General features: G+C 48.0%; 1 protein-coding gene across 1 annotated transcript in view; it reads right to left on the bottom strand.

Annotated features, from left to right (window-relative positions):
* The window catches only part of spg7 (SPG7 matrix AAA peptidase subunit, paraplegin), a 110,329-nt gene that overhangs the window by 61,578 nt on the left and 23,578 nt on the right, over nucleotides 1-25,173 (bottom strand). The window contains exons 2-3 of the mRNA XM_072518050.1: nucleotides 2,782-2,884; nucleotides 2,607-2,702 (exon numbers count right to left, since the gene is read on the bottom strand). Coding sequence (XP_072374151.1) covers nucleotides 2,607-2,702; nucleotides 2,782-2,884 — 199 coding nt within the window. The remainder of the gene's footprint in view (nucleotides 1-2,606; nucleotides 2,703-2,781; nucleotides 2,885-25,173) is intronic.

Here is a 25,173-nt window from a genome sequence, read left to right as displayed (position 1 = left end):
ATTACAGCAAATATAGAAGAAATTAAAATAAGTGCCATTTCACATGAACACAAAAGATACAGCTTTTATATCAGGAATAAGCGACTATACATGATTGAAGAAAGACATGAGGCGTGTTGGCAAAGGAGTTATGCAAGAAAAATATAATCAATAGGTAATGAGCAGAGTGTTTTACATTTCCTGCAAAACCTTTGTTTTTAAGAGAGAAAAGGTGTTGGAAAGCATGTGAGAAATAACTAAAAAGGAGGACAAATGGAAGTACAATTTCAAAAATAATACAAATGATTGCTTTTTGATGCAACACGGGTCAGATATTAATTTAATGTGAATGCATTAAAAACACTAACTAAGTACTGGGATATATTGAGCTCATTCCTTCAATCAAAACAGAATTGTATCTTGTATGAAGTATCTAAAATATTTTATGCACTTGGTTTCAATTGAGAAGAATCAGAGAATAGCAATAAGAATGATTCTAGGTCTTAAAACTTTGGAGAACAGAAATAGATTGATAATAATGAAATGGTGCATACGCCAAGAGGGGTTGAGGACAGTTCTAAAAGAATAAAAAATACAAAAAACATTAACGCAGCACAACATCCAAATGTTAAAAATCCAGAAAGCACAAATAAAGTAGTTTAAATAGAATATTTATCAATTTGTAGGACATGATTAAAATAGCGAAAAGGCTAGGGGTTTCCTCTTTTCCTTCGCAATTCAAAAGTAAATGTGATCAGATTGCCTTACAAAGCATTTAATGCAATTGATTTGGATAAGTAATTAGTTCCATTTTTAATTAGATAAAATGTAAATCATAGAATTTACAGTGCAGAAGGAGGCCTTTTGGCTCATCGAGTCTGCACCGGCCCTTGGAAAGAGCACCCAACTTAAGCCCACGCATCCACCTTATCCCTGTAACCCAGTAACCCCACAAACCTTTGTACACCAAGAGGCAATTTAGCATGGGCAATCCACCTAACCTGCACATCTCTGGACTGTGGGAGGAAACCATCGCAGACACGGGGAGAAAGTGCAAATTCCACAGTCACCCGAGGCTGGAATTGAACCCGGGACCCTGGAACAGTGAGGTAGAAGTGCTAACCACTGTGCCACCATGCCGCCCCTTACATGCAAATTGACTCCCATATTTGTCTACAAAAACAACAGTGATTACTTTTCCAGAATAATTCATTGTCTGCAAGGTGCTTCAGGTCATTTCAAAAACTGGAACAGTTCTAGCAATGCAAATGCCTTTCAACTTTCATATGGACGGGAAGTATTAGAGTGAGCTCTTTACAGACAACAGAGAATGGATTACTGAGTGATTACAGCTCTTGATTTCAAAGTCCTTCTTCAATTGGCTTTCCAACTTAGTATGGGTCAGTTCTGATCCTTTCAAGACAATGACTAAACATGGAAATATAATATGCAGCATTTAGTCTGTCACAACTGAGTATTATAGGAGGCTTCTAGACCAAAATCCTAAAGTTTTAATTTAATTACTTGGGGGAGGGGAAGGAAAAGAGAGCCCGTCAGGGAATAAATCAATGTTTCATCTCTGAGCAGTTTATTTGTAGCTATTCACTTCCCTTGAGCAATCAAATGAGTTGAATGATATTCATGACGGTAAAAAGTGTAGATCCTTTCACATAAGCACGGTTAATGAACCATGCTCTCTCTTTAAATTCTGTACTTAATTTTGAAATGGTGCAAAAGGAAATTAGATTAGAAAATACTTAATGAAAATAGTGTTGTGTTGTGACTTATTTTCATTTACTTTTGTGCTATTTAAACTCTTTAGGATTTTTTTTTGTAATTTCAGGGTGCAAAATAATCTGTCAAATTAATTCCTGTGAATGAATTACTCCATACCATAAACATATTGGAGATTTTCACCATTTTGTTTCACATCTGGAAACGGTTATAAATATGTACACACACATAAGCAATCGGTCCAACAAAACATATGATTATGATGGAAAATCCAGTTACCATCAACAAAATATAATTCTCCTTGTTGATATTCATTATCCCACAGATGTATCACTTCTATCCTTGTTAACCTACTTTGGCTCAGAGCCTTCCAATGCATTAAGCTGAAAATACTTGTTTTGACTTCTAATTTGCCCCACAGCCTCGCACACTCTACCACTGCCATCTTCTCTGGCTCTATATTCACCCTGCCACTGCTACCCCCACAAGTCCTCAACCATAATGTCTGATTCTGGCCTTCCTCTTTCTCTTAATCCCATTGGACCTCAGCTGCCACTCTGGAATTCTATACCACTGTAATCCTACATTAGAACAGTGAATACAATTCAAAAGTACTTCATGGGCTATGAAGTGCTTTGGGATGTCATGAAGGCACTATGTGATAGCAAAACTTATTTTCCCCTCCCAAACCTGCATCTCCTCCTGGAAAATTTTCCTGAAAGCCTATTTTGCTCATCACCCTTTCCATCACCTCTCCATTCCTAACATGGGAACAGTTTGCTTTCACTTTTTGCTTTCATGTTTTCATTAAGAAAGCTAGAAATTTATTTTGTGTTGCTGTTGTCATCAAGCCAAACTTTCTTATTACAAAATCCAACCAATGATTCACGTACCTTCATCTTCCTCAGGACTTTTCCCTTTTGATCCCTCATTCTGTTTTTTATGTTCATCTTGACGTGATTTTGATGTGCTGAAATTGTATATGCCACCTATAAAACAAAATATTTTATTTGTATAACAACAACAATTCCCATGCCCAAATTAAGTCTGAAAGCCTTTCACACTCACCTAATAACTGGCAGAATCTAGTTGGATCCAGTTTCAACTGCCTAAAAATGTGTATCCTATTAAGTTCCTGGAACTGATGGCCAAATGGACGAAATAACAAACTCTGTGAAAGTAAGCAATAAAGCACAAAATAAATATATTTTCAACCAACACTCCAAGTGATTTCTGCTGAAGGTGCACAATAGCAGACAGTTTTGCCAGAAATACTTTGCCACTCCATGAAACAGCTTATCCGAGGTTCCAGAGCTGGTCAAAATAACACGAATCTGTAAATGTATAACGCAGCACATGTGGGTAGGTGGGCTAGGAGTGGTCGAATATACCGCAAATATATTGCAATAGTTGTGTGGTAATTTTGGTACTGGTTTTGCAACCTAGAGGCCCAGATTTTAAATCTTACAATGGTAAATTATGCGGCTGAATTTAATAAACCTGGTCATTTGTGGCATTGTACTAGAAAATAACCATAAAATCTGGTGGATTTTTACACAAACTCTTCCCGTAGTCAGGAAGTTGCTACAGCTTTAGTACCCAGTCCAATGCTTCCAAGTACAAATAAAAAGTACTTTGAATTTTACCTGCTTACGGGTACCTTGAAACCAAATCCCAAAATGCCAGCATTTGCATTTCAGGTACAAGCATATAGTTTCATGATAAAAGTTTCATGGATTTGGTGTTCATATTTTTTTCTCCTCTACATAGTGCAACGGATAAATTCTACAGGTAAGCCCATGTGACCATATGCACAAAATAATCTGGGAGGTCACAAGCCCATGGTAAATAATTGACCCTTCATGTCATCTTGAGCATGATACACCTCACTGCTTCAACAGCTGGGGAAATCATACTGATAGACTGTTTCTCTCTCTCGGTCTAAAAATTATGAACCAGGTGGATGAATTTAAAAATCACCAGAAGCAAGAAAAGCTGTTTTGGATTCAAGATGAGTCTGCAGGTTTAGGGAGATTCATCAAAATGTATAGCTTTCTTTAGAAGACCTTCATATTAGGTTTCATATTCGGATTAAGGATAGTTTATTAGCTTGAATGGGAGACAGGCTAACCGACAGAAGGCAAAGAGTCGGGATAAATGGGTCTTCTTCTGGTTGGCAAGATGTAACTCGTGGCTATAGGGTTCGGTCCTCAGGCCCCAACTATTTACAATATATATTAATGACTTGGATTTAGGAATAAAAGGTACTATAGACAAATGTGCACAGATGACACTAAAATAGGTGGGATAGTAAGTTGCAATGAGGAAATAAGATATTTACAAACGGATATAGATAGGTTAGGTAAGTGGGCCAAAATTTGGCAGATGGAGTTTAAAGTGAATAAATGTGATGTTATCCATTTTGGTCAGAAAAATGAAAAGGCAACTTCGTAACTAAATGGAAAGAAACTTCAGAGTGCTTCAGTGCAGAGGGATCTGGGCGTTCTCGTGCATGAATGGCATAAAACTAGCATGCAGGTAATAAAGAAGGCAAATGGAATTTTGGCATTTATAGCTAAAGGATAGAGTGTAAAAGGAAGTGTTAGTGCAACTGTACACGGTATTGGTGAGATCGTACCTGAAGTAATGTGAGCGTTTTGGTCCCCTTATTTGAGGAGGGATGTCATTGCATTAGAGGCAATTCAGAGGAGATTCACTGGACTGATTCCAGAGATGAGTTTGTCTTATGAAGAGAGATTGAGCAGTTTAAGCCAATACTCTCTCGGGTTCAGATGAGAGGAGATCTAATTGAAGTATAGAAGATGATAAAAGGTATTGACAAAGTAGAAATAGGGCAGATGATTCCTCTTGTGGGACAATCTAGAATGAGAGGTCATAGTTTTAGGATAAAGGGTAGCAGATTTAAAATAGAGATGGAAAGAAATTTCTTGTCTGAAAGAGTCATGAATCTGTGGAATTCACTATACCAGAGTGTGGTGGATGCCAGGTCATTGAGTAAATCTGAGGAGGAGATAGACAGATCTTTAATTAGTATTGGGTTGAAGGGTTATGGAGAATGGACAGGAGAGTGGACTTGAGGCCAAGAGATCAGCTATGATCGTATTGAATGGTGGAGTGGGCTCGAGGGTCTGAATTGCCTACTCCTGCTCTGAGTTATGTAAAAACTACAGACTGCAATCTAAATCTGCCCGCTGTGCTTTATGACACTCCTGTGAAGTACCTTGGGATGTTTTATTGTTTCAAAAAAATGCTATACAAATGCAAGCTGTTGTCATTGACTGACAGTTGACCTCATTAAAACAACAGCATTTGGAGAGGACTTTCCCCCCTGGTGAAGAGTCCAGAATTAGGGTTCAGTCACAGGATACATTTTCGGCTATTTAGGACTGAGCTGAAGAAAAGTTTCTTCACTCAGAGGATGGTGAATCGATGCAATTCTCCACCAACGAGAATATTCAGATGTTGAATGTATTTTTGCCTCCAAAGTAATAATGATCACATTTTGAAAATAATGTATTAGCTGTGAAGTGTTTTGACACCTCCTGAGGTGAATGTTTTCTTGTGTGTGTTCCAGAATGGGGGAAGGCTTTATCCTCTCTCTAAAATCAATATTGCAAAATATAGAAAGGTGGTAAATTACCTGCTGCAGAAATGGAGCCAAGTTATTTGCTTAATGCTGCAGATGCTGGAAATAAAAAGAAACTGAAAATGCTGGAAACTCTTCGGTCAGGAAGTATCTGGACAGAAACAGAGTTAATGTCTCAGGTCGACGATGACCTTTCATCAGAACTGGTTTTGCCTTTGAACCCTACTTTAGATGATACCTGTATTTAAAGGTGAAGGACATATCGTTCATTGATTTCTTCAAGGTGGATTGAGGGGGTAAAATTAGGAAGGTGGGGTGCGATAGGGGCTTGGTATCGGTGGAGGTTGGAGATTTGTGGTTTCTGTTTATGTTGATGTATATATGTAAAAAGCCTTGAATAAAAATATATTTTTTAACAAAATGAACTCGGTAGCCGCGAGTAGCAAGTACTCTGCAGCAACAAATTTAGAGCTGGGGAGTTGCAAGACAAAAAGGGAAACAAGTGGAGCTCAGGTTGAGCCAAGGAAGAAAGGTAGTGTCAAAAATTTAGAACACATTATACACACGCAGGTCCTTCTGTAGAGAAAAATGGCAGGAGGCTTTGGCGCCATGGGACCGTTTGATGAGAATACAGAGTGATGGGACGCAGTTACAGAACTATTCGATTAGGTTGTTCAAGCTAACAAGATAGCAGCAGATATAAAAATCCCAACATTCCACAGCATAATGGGGGAGGGGAAACATCTAACCTCCTTACGAGTCTGGTACAGCCAGAAAAACAAGGCACAAAAATAAATGAAGAAATAGTTGAATGTCTGTAGGGGTATTATTCCCCAAAACCTTTAGGCATCGCCGAAAGGTTTAGGTTTCATAAGCGCAGCCAAGAAGGTGAATCAATTATACAGTTTGTAGCTACCCTTAAAAGACTGTGTAAACACTGAATTCGGGGATGTGTTGGACAATATCAGAGACAGATTATTCTGTGAGTTAAGGAGCAAAGCTATTCAAAAGCAGCAGTTAATCAAAAGCAACCTGACCCTCTATGTTGTTTGCTTTCAATTGCTCCTTTATGGCAACAGGTTCCATATCCTAACCACCTCTGAGTAATTCACTTTCTCCTAAATTCCATTTTGGATTTATTCATCACAATCTTATATTTGTGAACAGAATTCATGCATGGTGGAGTATTGGTTAGCATTGCTGCCTACGGCGCTGAGGACCCGGGGTCGTTCCCGGCCCCGGGTCACTGTCTGTGTGGAGTTTGCTGCGTGGGTTTCACCCCCACAATCCAAAGATGTGCAGGTTAGGTGGATTGGCCACACTAAATTGCCCCTTAATTGGAAAAAAAATAATTGGGTACTCTAAATTTATATTAGAAAAAGAATTCTAGCCTTCCCCTGAAAACATTTTCAATGTCGACTCAATCAAACGATTATAATCCTTAGACCCCTTATCAGGTCATGTCTCAGTCTTCTGCTCTTTGAACAAGAGTACCAGTTTGTCCAATCTTCCCTGATTGATCCTCAGTTCTGCTATCTTCCAAGTGAACCTTTTTTGTCTCTTCTCCAGTCCGCCGACATAATTTTTATAATATGGAGACCAGAACTGTTAACAGTAATCCATGTGTGATTGGCATCACATGATGTGAGTGCAGGAGCGGCTGCCTTTTCACAAGCTCCAGCACTGCTCATCTTTTAGCCGATTTGTAAAACCCCTGGGCACATTTCTTTTCTTGGTTTCCATAGTTTTTAATTATGTTCCGCGATTTGTTGATCGGTGTTTTGGCATTGTTGAATTGAGACAAAATGCTCAAATCCTCGTTGATCCGCAGTTTGAAGGACTTGGGGTGGGGTCTCATCTTCGGTGGTGCAGCTACTTTTGGGATGTCACTCAACCTGATCATAGATTATCATAGAATTTACAGTACAGGAGGAGGCCATTCGGCCCATCGAGTCTGCACCGGCCCTTGGAAAGAGCACCCTACCCAAGGTCAACACCTCTACCCTATCCCCATAACCCAGTAACCCCACCCAACACTAAGGGCAATTTTGGACACTAAGGGCAATTTATCATGGCCAATCCACCTAACCTGCACATCTTTGGACTGTGGGAGGAAACCGGAGCACCCGGAGGAAACCCACGCACACACGGGGAGGATGTGTAGACTCCGCACAGACAGTGACCCAAGCCGGAATCGAACCTGGGACCCTGGAGCTGTGAAGCAATTGTGCGATCCACAATGCTACCGTGCTGCCCCACCGTGATGGTGCGGTGTACACCGACGCATGATGGCTGCTTACAATTATATTAATCCGTCTGAATGTCTCAGTTCTGCGGGGCAGGTTGTCAAAGCCCAATTTCAAGAGCTGGGAGGCGTTTTTCCAGAGGTGCACGAGAAGGTACTTTTTGCAGAGTGAGCATGTTCGATGGAGCACATTTAATCCAGTTTTCAAGGCTGGAGTTGGAATTGGCCTTCTGCCCCTGGAACGGTGTTGTTTTGTTCCTGATAATGGCCTCACATCTCACTTGTTTTCCTGCGATTTGCTCCCTGATAATTGTGTTTTCTGTTGATGTTGTCAATATATCTGCTGTGAATAATTTGGGTGTGATGTCCTGCACCATTGGTTATCCTGATTAATCAGCTAATATCATGTTATGCTGAACGTTGAGTTCGGGATTTGTGCACTGTGTCTTTATCCTAATATATCCTTGATGGGATGATGAGCAGAGCGGGATGAGGGGGTGGAGGTGAGGGGTTGTTAGGATTCGCTCTGTCCTCGCTACGCTCAAGGAAGATCCCCCCCCCAATGGGAGTTAGTCTCTTATTTTTGTTTAGCGTCTTTGCTTTTTCAGGCAGACGGCGTGTTATCTTGTTGAGAACTGGGACTTGTAGGGCTTCTCTTTAGGGACATATCAGCCGTTTCTCTCGAAACGGGTCTCCCTCTTTGACAGCGGGGTGCGATGGTAATTCTTGGGGTTTAGTTCTCCTGAGTTTTTATTTGGTGACGGTGCCAGGTGAGGTCAAAATCAGCTCTGGGATCAGTATCCTGCTGCTCCTTGGATGGGTCTATCTTTTTTCTATGGGAGACCCTGGGTTGAGATTTGAGGCTTGGTGGTGCCCAGTCCTCTCTCGTCATCCTGTAGTTATATCATTGCTGCCTGTTCTAGCCTGGGCCGAGGGAAGAGTGTACTTTGCACTGTGAGTGTTTGTCAATTTCCCCTTTAGTTCTGGGATTCTCGGGATATTGTTTTCGTCCTTCTGTCATTTTGTTTTGTAGCTATGGGTACGATGTAGGTTTGTGATTCTGATATCCTGTTCTGGTCTTGTATCCTTGGAGGGAATATATTTGGGATTTCGTCCTGATTTATCTGATCTTATTTATTCCCATTCTTTCATTAACTATTGTTGTGTGTTGTACCTGTTGTACATTGTTACATATGGCTATCTTTTTTGTTTTGTTTGATGCGATTTCTGTAAAAATTGAAAACTCCAAGAAAAATGCGATACAAATGTAACATAACTTTTTTGTTTATTCAAGGGATCTTGGCGTCGCTGGCTAGGCAAACATTTATTGCTCATCCTTAATTGCCCTTAAGAAGGTGGTGGTAAGTGGATGGAGGCGGCCTCATGTAGGGGCACGAGTTTGGGGGCACTGTTAACGGTGCCACTGTTAACGGCGCCTCTGCCGTTCTCGCTGGTCAGATACTCCACAAGCCCGGTGGGACAGTGGTGGCAGCATATAGGGTTGGAGAGGGCGGGCGGGGATCGAGTGGTTTGGGGATTTGTTTATAGACGGGGGCTTTCCGTGCTTGGAAGAGCTGGAGGAGGAATTTGCGCTGCCAGGTGGGAATGGGTTCCGTGACTTGCAGGTAAGGGACTTTGTGCTGAGGCAGGTATCAACCTTCCGCACCTGCTGCCCCAGGGGCCAGAAGATAAGGTGGCGTCAAAAGCAGGAGGAGGGGAGGGGAAGGTATCGGAAATTTATAAGGAGCTGATGGACTGGGAGGGAGCCCCGATAGGGGAGGAGAAGCAGAAGTGGGAGGAAGGGTTGGGTTCGGAGCTGGTGGCTGGGTTGTGGGAGGATGCCCGGAGGAGAGTTAATGCATCCTCGTCGTGCACCAGGCTTAACCTAATGCAATTTAAGTTGGTCCACAGGGCACATATGACTGTGGCCTGGATGAGCAGGTTTTTTTGAAGGGGTGGAGGATAGGTGTGGGCGGTGTGCAGGTGGGCCCGTGAATCACATCCATATGTTTTGGGCTTGCCGAAGTCCAGGTTTAAGACAAGTTTAGATAAAGGATCTGGATCGGTGCAGGCTGGGAGGGCCGAAGGGCCTGTTCCTGTGCTGTAATTTTCTTTGTTCTTTGAAGCATGGGGTTTCTGGCAGGGTTTGCCAACATTATGTCAGAGGTTCTGAAGGTAAGGGTGGTCCCGAGTCCAGGGGTGGCGATTTTTGGTGTGTCAGAAGACCCGGGAGTCCAGGGGACGAGAGGCCGATGTCTTCACCTTTGCCTCCCTGGTAGCCCGGAGACGGATCTTGCTAGCATGGAGGGACTAGGAACTGACAAAGCCAGGGGTGTGGGTGAGTGCCATGGCTGGTTTTCTCAGGCTTGAGAAAATTAAGTTCGCCCTAAGGGGTTCGATGGTAGGTTTTGCCTGGAGGTGGCAGCCGTTTATCGACTTCTTTGGAAACAACTAAGTTGTCAGCAAGAGGGAGGGGCTTGGGCTGAAGCTGCGGGGCGTGGAAGCATGGCAGAGGGCTCGTCGACCAAGCGGTCAACGGAGCAGCTGACGCAAGTTATCCTGGAGGGCTTCGCCAAGCAGAAAAGGGACCGATTAAAGAGTCAATTGCGCGGCTGGAGCTTAGATTGGATGCCCAAGATCGGGCGATCCAGAAAGTAGAGAAGGCGTTGGCTGACCAGGAGGATCATCAAACTGTGGCGGAGTTGGAGGTGGGGATGCTGAGAGACCAGCAGAAAAGGCTCCTGGAGAAGATGGAAGACCTAAAGAATAGGTCCCGCCGGCAGAACTCAAGAATCGTTGGGCTCCCAGAGTGGTCTGGAGGGGTCCGAAGGAGCGGACGCTGGGGCATACATAGCAGACATGTTCGAGAAGCTGCTGGGGGATGGGGCATTCTCCCGACTCTTGGAGATGGACAGGCCTCACAGAGCGCTCGTGAGGAAGCCACGAATGGGAGACCCCGCCACGAGGGCAATGGTGGTGAGATTCCACATGTACTTGGATAAGGAGCGCATTTTACAGTGGGCCAAACACACGGAGCTGTAAATGGGACAACGGTATCCTGCGGATCTATCCGGACCTGAATGCGGAGTGGCCAGTAGAAGAGGAGGCTTTAACCAGATCAGGTTGACCCTTTTTAAGAGAACGTTGAAGTTCGGACTGGTGTATCCGGCCCGTCTCTGGGTCACGTACGAGTAGCAACATTTTTGTTTCAAGTCGCCTAAGGAAGTGCTGGACCTCGCTAAAAGGAAAGGACTGGTGGCGGACTGAGAACTTTTGAGCTTTGCTGCAACGTTCATGTTTTAAAAAGTGTCTCGTTTTGTGGACGTTATTTGTAATGCCTTCTGTATTGATTTGGGGCCAGTTGCAGAGCTGAGTGAGTTAAAGTTCACATTTGCACTGTTGGGGGATGGAGGTGTGTTTGTTTAGATGTTGGATCTTTTTTTTTGATAAACAATTTTATTGAGGCATTTTGGCATAGTAAACAACAATACAAAACAGTGTGCAAAGAACAATCAACATAGTGCAAAAACCAGCTCCCCCGCTACAAGGACCCGTCTAACTTCCCCCCTAATCTACGTTGCCCTAACCCCTCCTCCCGCCCCACCCCCGCCCCCCCACTGACGATAAATTTTCCACAAAGAAGTCGATAAATGGTTGCCACTTGCGGGCGAACCGTGACAGTGACCCTCTCAGAACGAACTTAATTTTCTCCAGACCGAGAAAGCTCGCCATATCCGATAGCCAGGCCTCCGACTTCGGGGGCTTTGAATCCCTCCATGCCAGCAGAATTCGTCGCCAGGCTACCAGGGAAGCAAAGGCCAAAACGTCAGCCTCTCTCTCCTCCTGGACTCCCAAACCCCCCAAATTGCCACCTCTGGACTCATCACCACCCTTGTTTTCAGTACCCGGGACATAACATCCGCGGATCCCTGCCAGTACCCTCCGAGTTTTGGACATGCCCAGAACATGTGGACATGGTTCGCTGGTCCTCCTGAACATCTGGCGCACCTGTCCTCTAATCCAAAGAATTTACTCATCCGGGCCACTGTCATGTGGGCCCGGTGGACGACCTTAAATTGAATCAGGCTGAGCCTAGCGCATGTTGCGGTCGCGTTTTCCCTGCTCAACGCCTCCCCCCATAAGCCCTCTTCTATCTCACCTCCGAGCTCCTCTTCCCACTTAAGCTTCAGCTCCTTGGTCTGCGATTCCTCTGCCCCCATAAGTTCTTTGTATATATCGGAGACCCTCCCCTCCCCCACCCATCCACTGGACACTACCCTGTCCTGGATCCCCCCCCCCCCCCCACCCCCCCCCCAAGTGGCAGGCGTGGGAAGGATGGAATCTGTCTGTGTAGAAAGTCCCTCACCTGCAAGTACCTGAAATCATTCCCTCTCGCCAGCCCAAATTTCTCCTCTTGCGCCCTCATGCTCGGGAAGCTCCCTTCCAAGAACAGACCCCCATCCTCTCAATCCCAGCCCTCCGCCATGTTCGGAACCCACCGTCCATATTCCCCGGGGCAAACCGGTGATTGTCGCAAATTGGGGACCAAACTGATGCTCTCACTTCCCCCACATGCCTTCTCCATTGGCCCCAGATTCGCAAGGTCGCCACCACTACAGGGCTGGTGGAGTACCGTGCTGGCGGCAGCGGCAGAGGCGCCGTAACCAGGGCTGCCAAACTGGTTCCCCTGCATGAAGCAGCCTCCATCCGCCCCCAAACCGACCCCGCACCCACCATCCACTTCCTTATCAAAGATATGTTGGCTGCCCAGTGGTAATTACTAAAGTTTGGCAGCGCCAGTCCCCCTTCCCCTCGGTTCCTCTCGGGCATCAATCTCCTCACCCGCGGGGACATTCCCGCCCACACAAATCCTATAATCATTTTATTGACCTTCTTGAAAAAAGACCACGGAATGAAAATGGGGAGACACTGGAATACGAAGAGGGCCACCAAGCTAGCTGGGTGGGCTAGCTCATGGAAGCGTAGTGGGGGGTGAGCAGATGTTAGGCTTATCAAAGGGGTCGATTTACATTGTGCTGTTACTAGGGGGGGGGGGGGGGGGGGGATGGGGGATGGGATGTTCTGCCGACGAGGGAAGGACTGTGGTTGAGGGAGAGAGGAGGTCGGGGGCGGAGGCTGCCTGGGGGCGGGCTGGTGGAGCGCGGGCTGGAAACTGGCCCAAGAAAGGTGACGGTTGATCGGCGAAGGGGAAGCCCCCCAACTAGGCTGATCACCTGGAATGCTCAACGGGCCAGTAAAGAGGGCATGTGTGTTCGCGCATTTGAGAGGACTGAAGGCGGACGGGGTAATGCTGCAGGAGACGCAACTTAGAGTAGCTGACCAAATTAGATTGAAGAAAGGTTGGGTCGGTCAGGTCTTTCACTCGGGACTAGACTTGAAGACTAGAGGGGTCGCGATCCTGATCAACAAGTGGGTGGTGTTTGAGGCAGGTAGAATAGTTTCGGATGTGGGAGGCTGGTACATTGTCAGTGGGAAATTGGAGGGGGTGCAGGTGGTACTAGTAAATGTGTTAGGGTTTTGGGTTACGATGTGGAGTTCGTAAAGAGGATGCTGGGGAAGATACCGGACCTGGACTCGGATAAGTTGGTCATGGGAGGGGGTCTTCAACACAGGTATTGACACTAGTTTAGACCTGTCAAGCTCAAAAACGGGCAGGGTGCCAGCAATGGCAAAGGAACTAAAAGGGTTCATGGAGCAGATTGGGCAGCCGAGAGTGAAGAAGTTCTCCTTCTACTCACATGTGCAGAAAGTGTACTCCCGGATCGATTTTTTTTATTCTGAGCAGGGCTTTACTGACGGGGTGGTGGACACGGGGTACTCGGCGATCATAATCTCAGACCATGCCCCGTACTGGGATGACCTACAGGTTAGTAAAGACATTAACCAGCGCCCGCACTGGAGGTTAGACATCAGTTTTTTAGCTGATGAGGTGGTGTGTGGGCGGCTGAGGAAATGCATTCAGAACAACTGGAAGTCAACGACACGGGGGAAATTTCGGCAGCGGTGCTCTGGGAAGCATTGAAGGCAGTGGTTAGAGGGGAGCTGATCTTGATACGGGCCCACAGGGAGAAGGTAGACAGGGCAGAGACGGCCCGACTGGTAAAGGAGATACTACAGATCGATATGAGGTAAGCGGAGACCCCAGGCAGGGCTTTTAATGGAACGGTGGAGGCTACAGGCGGAACTCGACTTGTTAACCACAGGGAAGGCAGTAGAGCAGCTGAGAAAGGCGAGGGGGGGCGATCTATGAGCATGGAGAGATGACCAGCAGAATGCTTGCACCGCAGCTTAGAAAGAGGGTGGCAGCCATAAAGATATGGAAAGTAAAGGATGGAGATGGGAACCTGGTGGGAGACTCAGCAGGGGTGAATAAGGCGTTTAAGGAGTTTTATAGTAGGCTGTACAGGTCGGAACCCCCAACGGGGTCGGAGGAGATGAGGCACTTCCTCGGGGGGCTGAACTTCACGAAGGTGGACGGGAAGCGGGTAGAAGGGTTAGGGGCCCCCATCGGGTTGGAAGAGATGGTGGAGGGTCTGAAGGCCATGCAGTCGAGTAAAGGCCCGAGGCCGGACGGGTACCCAGTGGAGTTCTATAAAAAGTTCTCTGGGATATTGGGGCCATTCCTGATGAGGACATTCAATGAGGCCAGGGAGAGAGGGGTGCTTCCCCCGACGATGTCACAGACCACGATTTTGCTGATCCTGAAGCGGGACAAGAACCCGGAGGTTCTTAAGCCATATCTTTATGGCTGCCACCCTCTTTCTAAGCTGCTGTGCAAGCATTCTGCTGGTCATCTCTCCATGCTCATAGATCGCCCGCCCTCGCCTTTCTCAGCTGCTCTACTGCCTTCCCTGTGGTTAAGAAGCTGTGTGGATCCTACAGGCCGATCTCCCTATAAAATGTGGACGCCAAACTGCTGGCCAGAATTTTGTCCTCCAGGATTGAGGATTGTGTTCCCGACGTTTTTGGGGAGGACCAGACAAGGTTTAAGGGAAGGCAGTTGGTGGTCAATATAAGGCTAATAAACGTGATCATGATGCCCCCGGAAGGTGGAGGTAGTGGTCGCAATGGACGCAGAGAAGGCCTTTGATCGATAGAATGGGAATATCTGTGGGAGGTGCTGGGATGGTTCGGATTTGGGCGGGGCTTTATTGACTGGGTCAGGTTGCTGCACCAGGCTCCTGTAGCGAACATACGGACGAATAAGACACATCGGACTATTTTAGGTTGCATCGGGGGACAAGTCAGGGATGCCCCCTCTCCCCACTGTTGTTCGCGGTAGCCATAGAGCCGTTGGCAATTGCTCCAAGAGCCTCAAGGGGCTGGTCCGGGGGTAGTGGGGCACAGAGTCTCGCTTCACGCAGACGACCTGCTCCTGTATGTGTCGGACCCAATAGAGGGGATGGAAGAAATCATGAGGATTCTGGGGGAATTTGGCTGATTTTCGGGGTATAAACTAAATATGGGGAAAAGTGAGATGTTTGCAGTCCAGGCGAGGGGACAGGAGAGGTGATTGGGGTAGCTGCCGTTTAGAGTGGTAGGGGGAGCTTTAGGTACCTAGGCATCCAAGTGGCGCGGGAATGGGAACGGCTGCACAAACTAAATCTGGCCCGACTAGTAGACTAAATGAAGGACGATTTTCGGAGGAGGGACGCGCTCCAGTTGTCACTAGCTGGGAGGGTGCAGACGGTGAAGATGATGATCCTCCCGAGATTCCTGTTTGTGTTTCAGAGTCTCCCCATCTTTATTCCACGGTCCTTTTTTAAACGGGTCAACAAAGTGATCACTGGCTTTGTCTGGGCGGGCAAGACCTCGCGAGTAAGGACGGTGATGCTTGAGTGGGGCCGGGGAGAGGGCGGGCTGGTGCTGCCAAACTTTAGTAACTACTATTGGGTGGCAAATATAGCCACGATCAGGAAGTGGGTGGTGGGGGAGGGTCGGCATGAGAGCATATGGAGGCGGCTTCATATAAGGGCACCAGCTTAGTGGCATTGATAAAGGCGCCTCTGCCGTTCCTGCCAGCACAGTCCTCCACCAGGCCCGTGGTGGTGGCCGCCCTGAGGGTCTGGGGGCAATGGAGGAGACATGTGGGAGCATCGGTTTGGTCTCCAATCTGTAATAATCACCGGTTTGCCCTGGGAAGTATGGACGGGGGGTTTCGGAGATGGCAGAGAGCAGGGATTGAGAGGATGGGGGATATGTTTATAGAGGGGAGCTTTCTGAGTTTGAGGGAACTGGAGAAGTTTGGATTGGCGAGGGGCAACAAATTCAGGTATCTGCAGGTGCGGGACTTTTTACAGAGACAGGTTTCAACCTTCCCGCTCCTACCACCAAGGGGGATACAGGACATGGTAGTTTCCAGAGGGTGGTTGGGATAAGGGAGCGTGTCTGACATTTACAAGAAACTTATGGGATCAGAGGAGACGCAGACTGAGGAGCTGAAGCACAAGTGGGAAAAGGAGTTGGGAGGAGAGATAGAGGACAGTCTATGGGCGGAAGCGTTGAGTAGAGTCAACGCGTCTACAACATGTGCCAGGCTCAGCCTGATGTAATTCAAGGTCATTCACCGGGCTCACATGACAGTGGCCCGGATGAGCAGATTCTTTGGGGTGGAAGATAGGTGTGCAAAGTGTGCGGTGAGCGAACCATGCCCACATGTTCTGGACATGTCCAAAGCTTAGGGGATTTTGGCAGGGGTTTGCAGATGTCATGTCCACGGTGTTAAAAACAAGGGTGGCACCGAGTGCAGAGGTGCCGATTTACGGGGTGTCGGAAGATCCGGGAATCCAGGCGGAGAAAGAGGCAGACGTTCTGGCCTTTGCTTCCCTGGTAGCCCGGAGACGGATACTATTAGCTTGGAGGGACACAAAGCCCCCGATGTCGGAGACCGGGCTATCTGACATGGCTAGCTTTCTCTGTTTGGAGAAAATCAAGTTCGCCATGAGAGGGTCAATGTTAGGGTTCGCCTGGAGGTGGCAACCGTTGGCAGATTTCTTTGCGGAAAATTAATCGTCAGCAGAAGGGGGGGGGGTGCTGGTTTAGCTTGGAGTAGGGGGTTAATAAAAGGTGGGACCTGTAAGGGAGGAAGACGGCTTTTGCACTATGTTTCTAGATTCATGTACATTTTTTTTTTGTGAAACCAAAAATACCTCAATAAAATGTTTATTAAAAAAAAAGCTTATCTGGAGCCCCAGATCCCTCAGCTTCTCTACTCCATTGAGACCCTAACGTCTTCCTGTATTTTGTTGCAATCCTTCTCTTCATTAACTAAACCAACCCCGCTTCACAAATTGGTGCTGTCTGTAAATTTTGAAATTGTAATTATGATTCCAGAGTCCAAACCCTCTTATACCCACCACTTCCCACCAACAAATGAAGATTCCATTGGTAGTCTAGAGAATTTTTATTTTTAACATTTACTGACTCAGAACACTAAAGTACTTTTAAACTGTATTGGTCAAATTTATTTTTTTTAAAGTATTGTTTTACTGCTCACGGTGTGTTAGCCCTGATACACAAAAGAACAGGAGAGGCCAACCAATGTATCTTCCGCTGCATCAATTCCGTGAGCCCTTCTTAATATCACATCCCTCATACACCCTCATTGCACCATTCGCTACTTATAATCTTACTGGGTACAACCACCACAATACTTTGGCCAAAAATCACATCTTTTAACAAAAAGAACAGTGATTACAATATTCTGTATAGTGAGGAAGCAACATGTTGCAAAGTATGTAGCTTCATGACTACTTACACCTTCAAATCAGAACCGAGGGCATATCTGTCAATCAGCAAAAGAAAATGGGTCTAAAAACCCATAAAACTAACATAAAAGTTAAAAACAACCTTATTGCAAGGTTGCCTTGAGCGTAAATTAGTGCAATAATGCTGATGGTTGTGGATGATTAACTGGGTAATCTTAATTTTACAATTGTCTGCTTTAGATTGTAAAGCATTGTCTCAGGCCATAAACTAGGCAAATGCAATTTTGTAGCTTGAGGCATACAAAATTAAGGAGACAAGAAACTTAAATATAAAAACGATGGAAAATACGCAGTGCAGATACATATTTTACCCATGTGGAAGAGATCCAATTTTGAAGAGAGACTTGAGAACTTTGGGTGTTTTTTTCCACTGGAGGTTTGAGGTATGACCCAAGAGATCTTCAAAACTACAAAGGGTTATGATAGAATAAATAACCATTTTAGAAACAGGAGCATTGCATGCCTTTCAAGCGTACTCTGCCATTCAGTAAGATCATAGCCTATCTTCCTGCACTATTTCCATATCCCTTGATTCCCACAGTATCCACCAAGCAATTGATCGGTGAATTTTTAAAATAAATTTAGAGTACCCAATTAATTTCTTCCAATTAAGGGGCAATTTAGCGCAGCCAATTCACCTACCCTGCACATCTTTGGGTTGTGGGAGCGAAACGCACACAAACACGGGGAGAATGTGCAAGCTCCACACGGACAGTGACCCAGAGCCAGGATCGAACCTGGCGCCGTGAGGCAGCAGTGCGCCACCATACTGCCCCAATCGGTGTCTTTAATATACCCAATTACTAAGCATTCACAGCTCTCTGGAGTAGAGCGATTCACACACTTTCAAGTGAAGTAAGTTCTCATCTCAGTCCTTGTTGACCCCTTACTCTGAAACTGTGACCCTTTGATCTAGACGCCAGGTCACCAGCCAATGGAAATAGTCTCCCAGCATCTACCCGAATAACAAAGAAAAGTACAGCACTGGAACAGGCCCTTCGGCCCTCCAAGCCTGTGCCAATCATGATACCCGAACTAAAAAAAACCTTCTGCCCTCACTCGGTCCGTATCGGCACCGGCTCAGAGTTGATGAGCTGGAGTCTGAGCTTCAAACACTGAGGCACATCCGGGAGGGGGAGACTTACCTGGACACTGTTTCAGGAGGCAGTCACACCTGTCAGAGTAAGTAGTTTAAATCCTGCTAGTGGCCAGGCACAGCAGGGTGTGACTGCAAGTCAGGCAGGTAAAGGGAACCAGCAGTCAGGAACTCAGGAGCCTCAGCCCTTGACTCTGTCCAACAGGTATGAGGCACTTGCTCCCTGTGTGGATGGCGAACAGAGTTGCAGGAAGGATGAGTCAACTGACCAAGGCACCATGGTTCAGCAGGCCATTCAAGGGGAGGGAGTAAATAGGCAAGTTGTAGTTGTAGGGGATTCTATTATCAGGGGGATAGATAGTATCCTTTGAGAGCAGGACAAAGAGTCCCGCATGGTATGTTGCCTGCCCGGAGCTAGGGTGCGGGACATCTCTGACCGGCTTGAAAGGATACTGGAGAGGGAGGGGGAGGATCCAGTTGTTGTGGTCCACGTCGGTACCAACAACATAGGCAAGTCTAGGAAAGAGGACCTGTTTAGAGATTATAAAGAGCTAGGATTCAAATTAAAAAACAGGTCCTCAAGGGTCATAATCTCCGGATTACTGCCCGAGCCACGTGCAAATTGGCATAGGGAGGCAAGAATAAGGGAAGTTAACACGTGGATGAAAGAGTGGCGTGGGAATGAGGGGTTCCTTTTCATGGGACACTGGCATCAGTTTTGGGACAGGGGGGACCTATACCGTTGGGATGGTCTCCACCTGAACCGAGCTGGGACCAGTGTTCTGGCGAAAAGTGTAAATAGAGTGGTCAATAGGACTTTAAACTAAAGATTGGGGGGGAAGGGAAAGTCAGGGAACCAAGAGGTGAAGTAATCAGTGGGAAGCGTAGCTGCTTAGGAATACAAAAAAGCACGAAAAGACAGAACTCAGGAGAGGTTACAATAGTCCCCATCCCACAAAATATGACAGTGTATGGGAAGGCTCAGTAAACCAAGGTCCACCACACTAAGAAAACAAAAAGGGACGGTCAATAGAGAATTAAAGGTGCTATATGTAAATGCGCGCAGTGTACGGAACAAGGTAGATGAGCTTGTGGCCCAGATTGTGACTGGCAGGTATGATGTGGTAGGCATCACAGAGACATGGTTGCAGTGGGTTCAGGACTGGCATTTAAACATCCAGGGATTCACAACCTATCGAAAAGACAGAGAGGTGGGCAGAGGGGGCGGGGTTGCCTTGTTAATTAGGAATGAAATTAAATGGGACTTCCGGGTGCGGCGATGACCAGCTAAGTCGCACGTTTCGGCAGCTCCCGGTGGAACGGACTTTTGGGCTCTTAATAGGAGCCCCATCGGCAATTTTAACGGCAAATAACACTGTGCGGTAATCCAGAAGGGAATCCCCCCCGGACACGGATGGAAAAAAGAGAGGAAAGTAGCCGGATTGCGGTGGATCCTCAAGAGCAGCGGCCAGGAAGGCAGGCACAAAGCAAGATGGCGTCGGAAGAAGGCAGTTTAATATGGGGCCCTGACCAACAAGAGTTCCTGCGGCGTTGCGTAGATGAACTCAAAAAGGAGATGAAGAAGGAGCTGTTGGCCCCGATATTACAAGCGATTGAGGGGCTAAAGGAGGAGCAAAAGACCCAGGAACAGGAGCTTCGGGTCGTGAAGGCAAAGGCTGCTGAGAATGAGGACGACATACAGGGCCTCGTGGTGAAAACGGAGATCCACGAGGCACAACACAAAAGATGTGTGGAAAGGCTGGAGGTGCTGGAGAACAATGCGAGGAGGAAGAACTTAAGGATTCTTGGTCTTCCCGAAGGTGCAGAGGGGGCGGACGTCGGGGCATATGTGAGCACGATGCTGCATTCGTTAATGGGATCGGAGGCCCCGACGGGTCCGCTGGAGGTGGAGGGAGCCTATCGAGTTATGGCGCGAAGACCGAGGGCTGGAGAAACTCCTCGAGCAATAGTTGTGAGATTTCTCCGATACAAGAACAGAGAGATGGTCCTCAGATGGGCCAAGAAAACTCGGAACAGTAGGTGGGAGAATGCGGTGATCCGCGTGTATCAAGATTGGAGTGCGGAGGCGAGAAGGAGGGCAAGCTTTAATCGGGCCAAGGCGGTGTTGCATAAAAGGAAGGTCAAATTCGGAATGTTGCAGCCGGCGAGACAGTGGGTCACACATCTAGGGAAACACCACTATTTCGAAACGGCAGACGAAGCGTGGACATTTATTGTCGCGGAGAAGCTGGAGTGATCGGGCCAGAAGAAAAAGAACGTTTGGGACAAAAGTGTGGGGGAGGGGGGGGGGGGGGGTGAACTTGTGGGATGAAGGGGGGAAAAGGGGGGAAGAGAAGACTTCCCAGATAGTTAAACCTGCGACCCTGGAACTTCTCTCTCTTCCCCATGTCGTGGGGGAGGGGGTGAGGGAGGATGAGGAGCTGTGGGCGCCGGCCATTGGGGGCGGGGCCAAAAGGGGAAGCGCGGGCTTTGTTCCCGCGCTATGGTAATCATGGCGGGAACAGGGAAGCAGGAAGGAGGGGGCCTCGCACAGTGTGAGCCAAGGTCACGGGGGTAAGCCGAGGTCGGCCAGAGTTTGCTGACTTCTGGGAGCAACATGAGGGGTGCAATTACGCTAGCTTGGGATCTAGCGGGGGGGGGGGGGGGGGGGTTAACTGGGTTGCTGCTGCTGGGGAGAAGGGGGAGCTGGTATGGGAGGGGGGGTCGGGGCGGGGGGGGGGCACCGCCTGGGGGGGGGGGGATACAGCTACGTGGGAACCGGGTGAGGAGCTGGATTGAAAAAGGAAATGGCTAGTCGTCAAGGGGGGGGGGGTAAACGAGCCCCCCAACCCGGTTGATCACGTGGAATGTGAGAGGGCTGAACGGGCCGATTAAGAGGGCACGGGTACTCGCACACCGAAAGAAACTTAAGGCAGATGTGGTTATGCTTCAGGAGACGCATCTGAAGCTGACAGACCAGGTTAGACTTCGCAAAGGATAGGTGGGGCAGGTGTTTCATTCGGGGCTGGATGCAAAAAAGCAAGGGGGTGGCCATACTAGTGGGGAAGCGGGTAATGTTTGAGGCAAAGACTATAGTGGCAGATAGTGGGGGCAGATACGTGATGGTGAGTGGCAAACTACAAGGGGAGGCGGTGGTATTGGTGAACGTGTATGCCCCGAACTGGGATGATGCCAATTTTATGAGGTGTATGTTAGGACGCATCCCGGACCTAGAGGCGGGAAAGTTGGTAATGGGTGGAGACTTTAATACGGTGCTGGACCCAGGGCTGGACAGATCGAGGTCCAGGACTGGAAGGAGGCCGGCTGCAGCTAGGGTGCTTAAGGATTTTATGGTGCAGATGGGAGGAGTAGATCCCTGGAGATTTAGTAGACCTAGGAGTAAGGAGTTTTCGTTTTTCTCCTATGTACATAAAGTATTTTCACGAATAGATTTTTTTGTTTTGGGAAGGGCACTGATCCCAAAGGTGACGGGGACGGAGTACACGGCTATAGCCATCTCGGATCATGCTCCACACTGGGTGGACCTGGAGATAGGGGAAGAAAAACAACAGCTTCCACCCTGGAGAATGGACATGGGATTATTGGCAGATGAGGGTGTGTGTTTAAGGGTGAGGGGGTGTATTGAAAGGTACTTGGAAATTAATGATAATGGGGAGGTACAGGTGGGAGTGGTCTGGGAGGCACTGAAGGCAGTGGTTAGAGGGGAGCTGATATCTATTAGGGCACATAAAGGAAAGCAGGAGGGTAGGGAAAGGGAGCGGTTGTTCAAAGAACTGTTGAGGGTGGACAGACAATACGCGGAGGCACCGGAGGAGGGACTATACAGAGAAAGGCAAAGGCTACATATAGAGTTTGACTTGTTGACTACGGGTAAGGCAGAGGCACAATGGAGGAAGGCACAGGGTGTACAGTACAAATATGGGGAGAAGGCGAGTAGGTTGTTGGCCCACCAACTGAGGAAAAGGGGAGCAGCGAGGGAGATGGGGGGGGGGGGGGGGGGGGTGAGAGATGAGGAGGGGGAGATGGAGCGGGGAGCGGAGAGAGTGAATGGAGTGTTCAAGGCATTTTATGAAAGATTATATGAAGCGCAGCCCCCGGACGGGAAGGAGAGAATGATGTGCTTTCTGGATCAGCTGGAATTTCCTAAGGTGGAGGAACAGGAGAGAGTGGGGCTGGGAGCACAGATTGAGACGGAGGAAGTAGTGAAAGGGATTGGAAGCGTGCAGGCGGGGAAGGCCCCGGGACCAGACGGATTCCCAGTTGAATTCTATAAGAAATATTTGGACTTGCTGGCCCCGCTACTGATGAGAACCTTTAATGAGGCGAGGGAAAGGGGACAGCTGCCCCCGACTATGTCAGAGGCAACGATATCGCTCCTCCTAAAGAAGGAAAAAGACCCGCTGCAATGCGGGTCATACAGGCCCATTTCCCTCCTGAATGTGGATGCTAAGATCCTGGCCAAGGTAATGGCAATGAGGATAGAGGATTGTGTCCCGGGGGTGGTCCATGAGGACCAAACTGGGTTTGTGAAGGGGAGACAGCTAAATACAAATATACGGAGGCTGCTAGGGGTAATGATGATGCCCCCACCAGAGGGGAAGCGGAGATAGTGGTGGCGATGGATGCAGAGAAAGCATTTGATAGAGTGGAGTGGGATTATTTGTGGGAGGTGTTGAGGAGATTTGGCTTTGGGGACGGGTATAACAGCTGGGTACAGTTGCTGTATAGAGCCCCGATGGCGAGCGTGGTCACGAATGGACGGGGGTCTGACTATTTTCGGCTCCATAGAGGGACGAGGCAGGGATGTCCTCTGTCCCCGTTATTGTTTGCACTGGCGATTAAACCCCTGGCCATGGCACTGAGGGGTTCCAGGAAGTGGAGGGGAGTACTTAGGGGGGGGAGAAGAACACCGGGTATCTCTATATGCGGACGATTTGTTGCTATATGTGGCGGACCCGGCGGAGGGGATGCCAGAGATAATGCGGATACTTGGGGAGTATGGGGATTTTTCAGGGTATAAACTGAACATGGGGAAAAGTGAGTTATTTGTGGTGCACCCGGGGAAGCAGAGCAGAGAGATAGAGGATTTACCGTTGAGGAAGGTAACAAGGGACTTCCGGTACCTGGGGATCCAGATAGCCAAGAATTGGGGTACATTACATAGGCTTAATTTAACACGGTTGGTGGAACAGATGGAGGAGGATTTCAAGAGATGGGACATGGTGTCCTTGTCATTGGCAGGTAGGGTGCAGGCGGTTAAAATGGTGGTCCTCCCGAGATTCCTTTTTGTGTTCCAGCGCCTCCCGGTGGTGATCACGAAGGCTTTTTTCAAAAGAATTGAGAAGAGCATTATGAGTTTTGTGTGGGCTGGGAAGACCCCGAGAGTGAGGCGGGGATTCTTGCACCGTAGTAGGGACAGGGGGGGGCTGGCACTACCGAGCCTAAGTGAGTACTACTGGGCCGCCAATGTTTCAATGGTGTGTAAGTGGATGGGAGATGGGGAGGGAGCGGCGTGGAAGAGAATGGAGAGGGTGTCCTGCAAGGGGACTAGCCTGCAAGCAATGGTGACGGCGCCGTTGCCGTTCTCACCAAAGAAATACACCACAAGCCCGGTGGTGGTGGCTACATTGAGAATTTGGGGGCAGTGGAGACGGCATAGGGGAGGGATGGGAGCTTCGGTGCGGTCCCCGATAAGAAACAATCATAGGTTCGTTCCGGGGAGAATGGATGGGGGATTTGGAGCATGGCAAAGAGCTGGGGTAGTACAATTAAGAGATCTATTTGTAGATGGGACGTTTGCGAGTTTGGGAGCGCTGACGGAGAAATATGGGTTGCCCCAAGGGAATGCATTTCGGTATATGCAATTGAGGGCTTTTGTGAGGCAACAGGTGAGAGAATTCCCGCAGCTCCCGACGCAGGAAGTGCAGGATAGAGTGATCTCAGAGACATGGGTGGGGGACGGTAAGGTAGCGGACATATACAGGGAAATGAGGGACGAGGGGGAGATCATGGTAGATGAGCTGAAAGGGAAATGGGAAGAAGAACTGGGGGAGGAGATTGAGGAGGGGCTGTGGGCGGATGCCCTACGTAGGGTAAACTCATCGTCCTCGTGTGCCAGGCTAAGCCTGATACAATTTAAGGTGCTACACAGGGCGCATATGACTGGAGCACGGCTTAGTAAATTGTTTGGGGTAGAGGATAGGTGTGCGAGATGCTCGAGAGGCCCAGCGAATCACACCCACATGTTCTGGTCATGCCCGGCACTACAGGGGTTCTGGGTGGGGGTGGCAAAGGTGCTTTCGAAGGTGGTGGGGGTCCGGGTCGAACCAAGCTGGCGGTTGGCTATATTTGGGGTTGCAGAAGAGCCGGGAGTGCAGGAGGCGAGAGAGGCTGATGTTTTGGCCTTTGCGTCCCTAGTAGCCCGGCGCAGGATATTGTTAATGTGGAAGGAAGCCAAACCCCCGGGGGTGGAGACCTGGATAAACGATATGGCAGGGTTCATAAAGTTAGAACGGATTAAGTTCGTGTTAAGGGGTTCGGCTCAGGGGTTCACCAGGCAGTGGTAACCGTTCGTCAACTACCTCACAGAAAGGGGGGGGGGGGAAGAGAGAGAGGGGGGCGGGGGGGAGGAATCGGACGGACTCTCAGGGATGTTATTGTACATGTATAGGTATTTGGTATATGTAATTCTATATTGGACTGT

This window comes from Scyliorhinus torazame, chromosome 10, assembly GCF_047496885.1.
Source record: "Scyliorhinus torazame isolate Kashiwa2021f chromosome 10, sScyTor2.1, whole genome shotgun sequence".
Taxonomy (NCBI): Eukaryota; Metazoa; Chordata; class Chondrichthyes; order Carcharhiniformes; family Scyliorhinidae; genus Scyliorhinus; species Scyliorhinus torazame.
The sequence above is the reverse complement of the archived record's forward strand: the minus strand, read 5'-3'. Positions and strand labels throughout refer to the sequence as shown.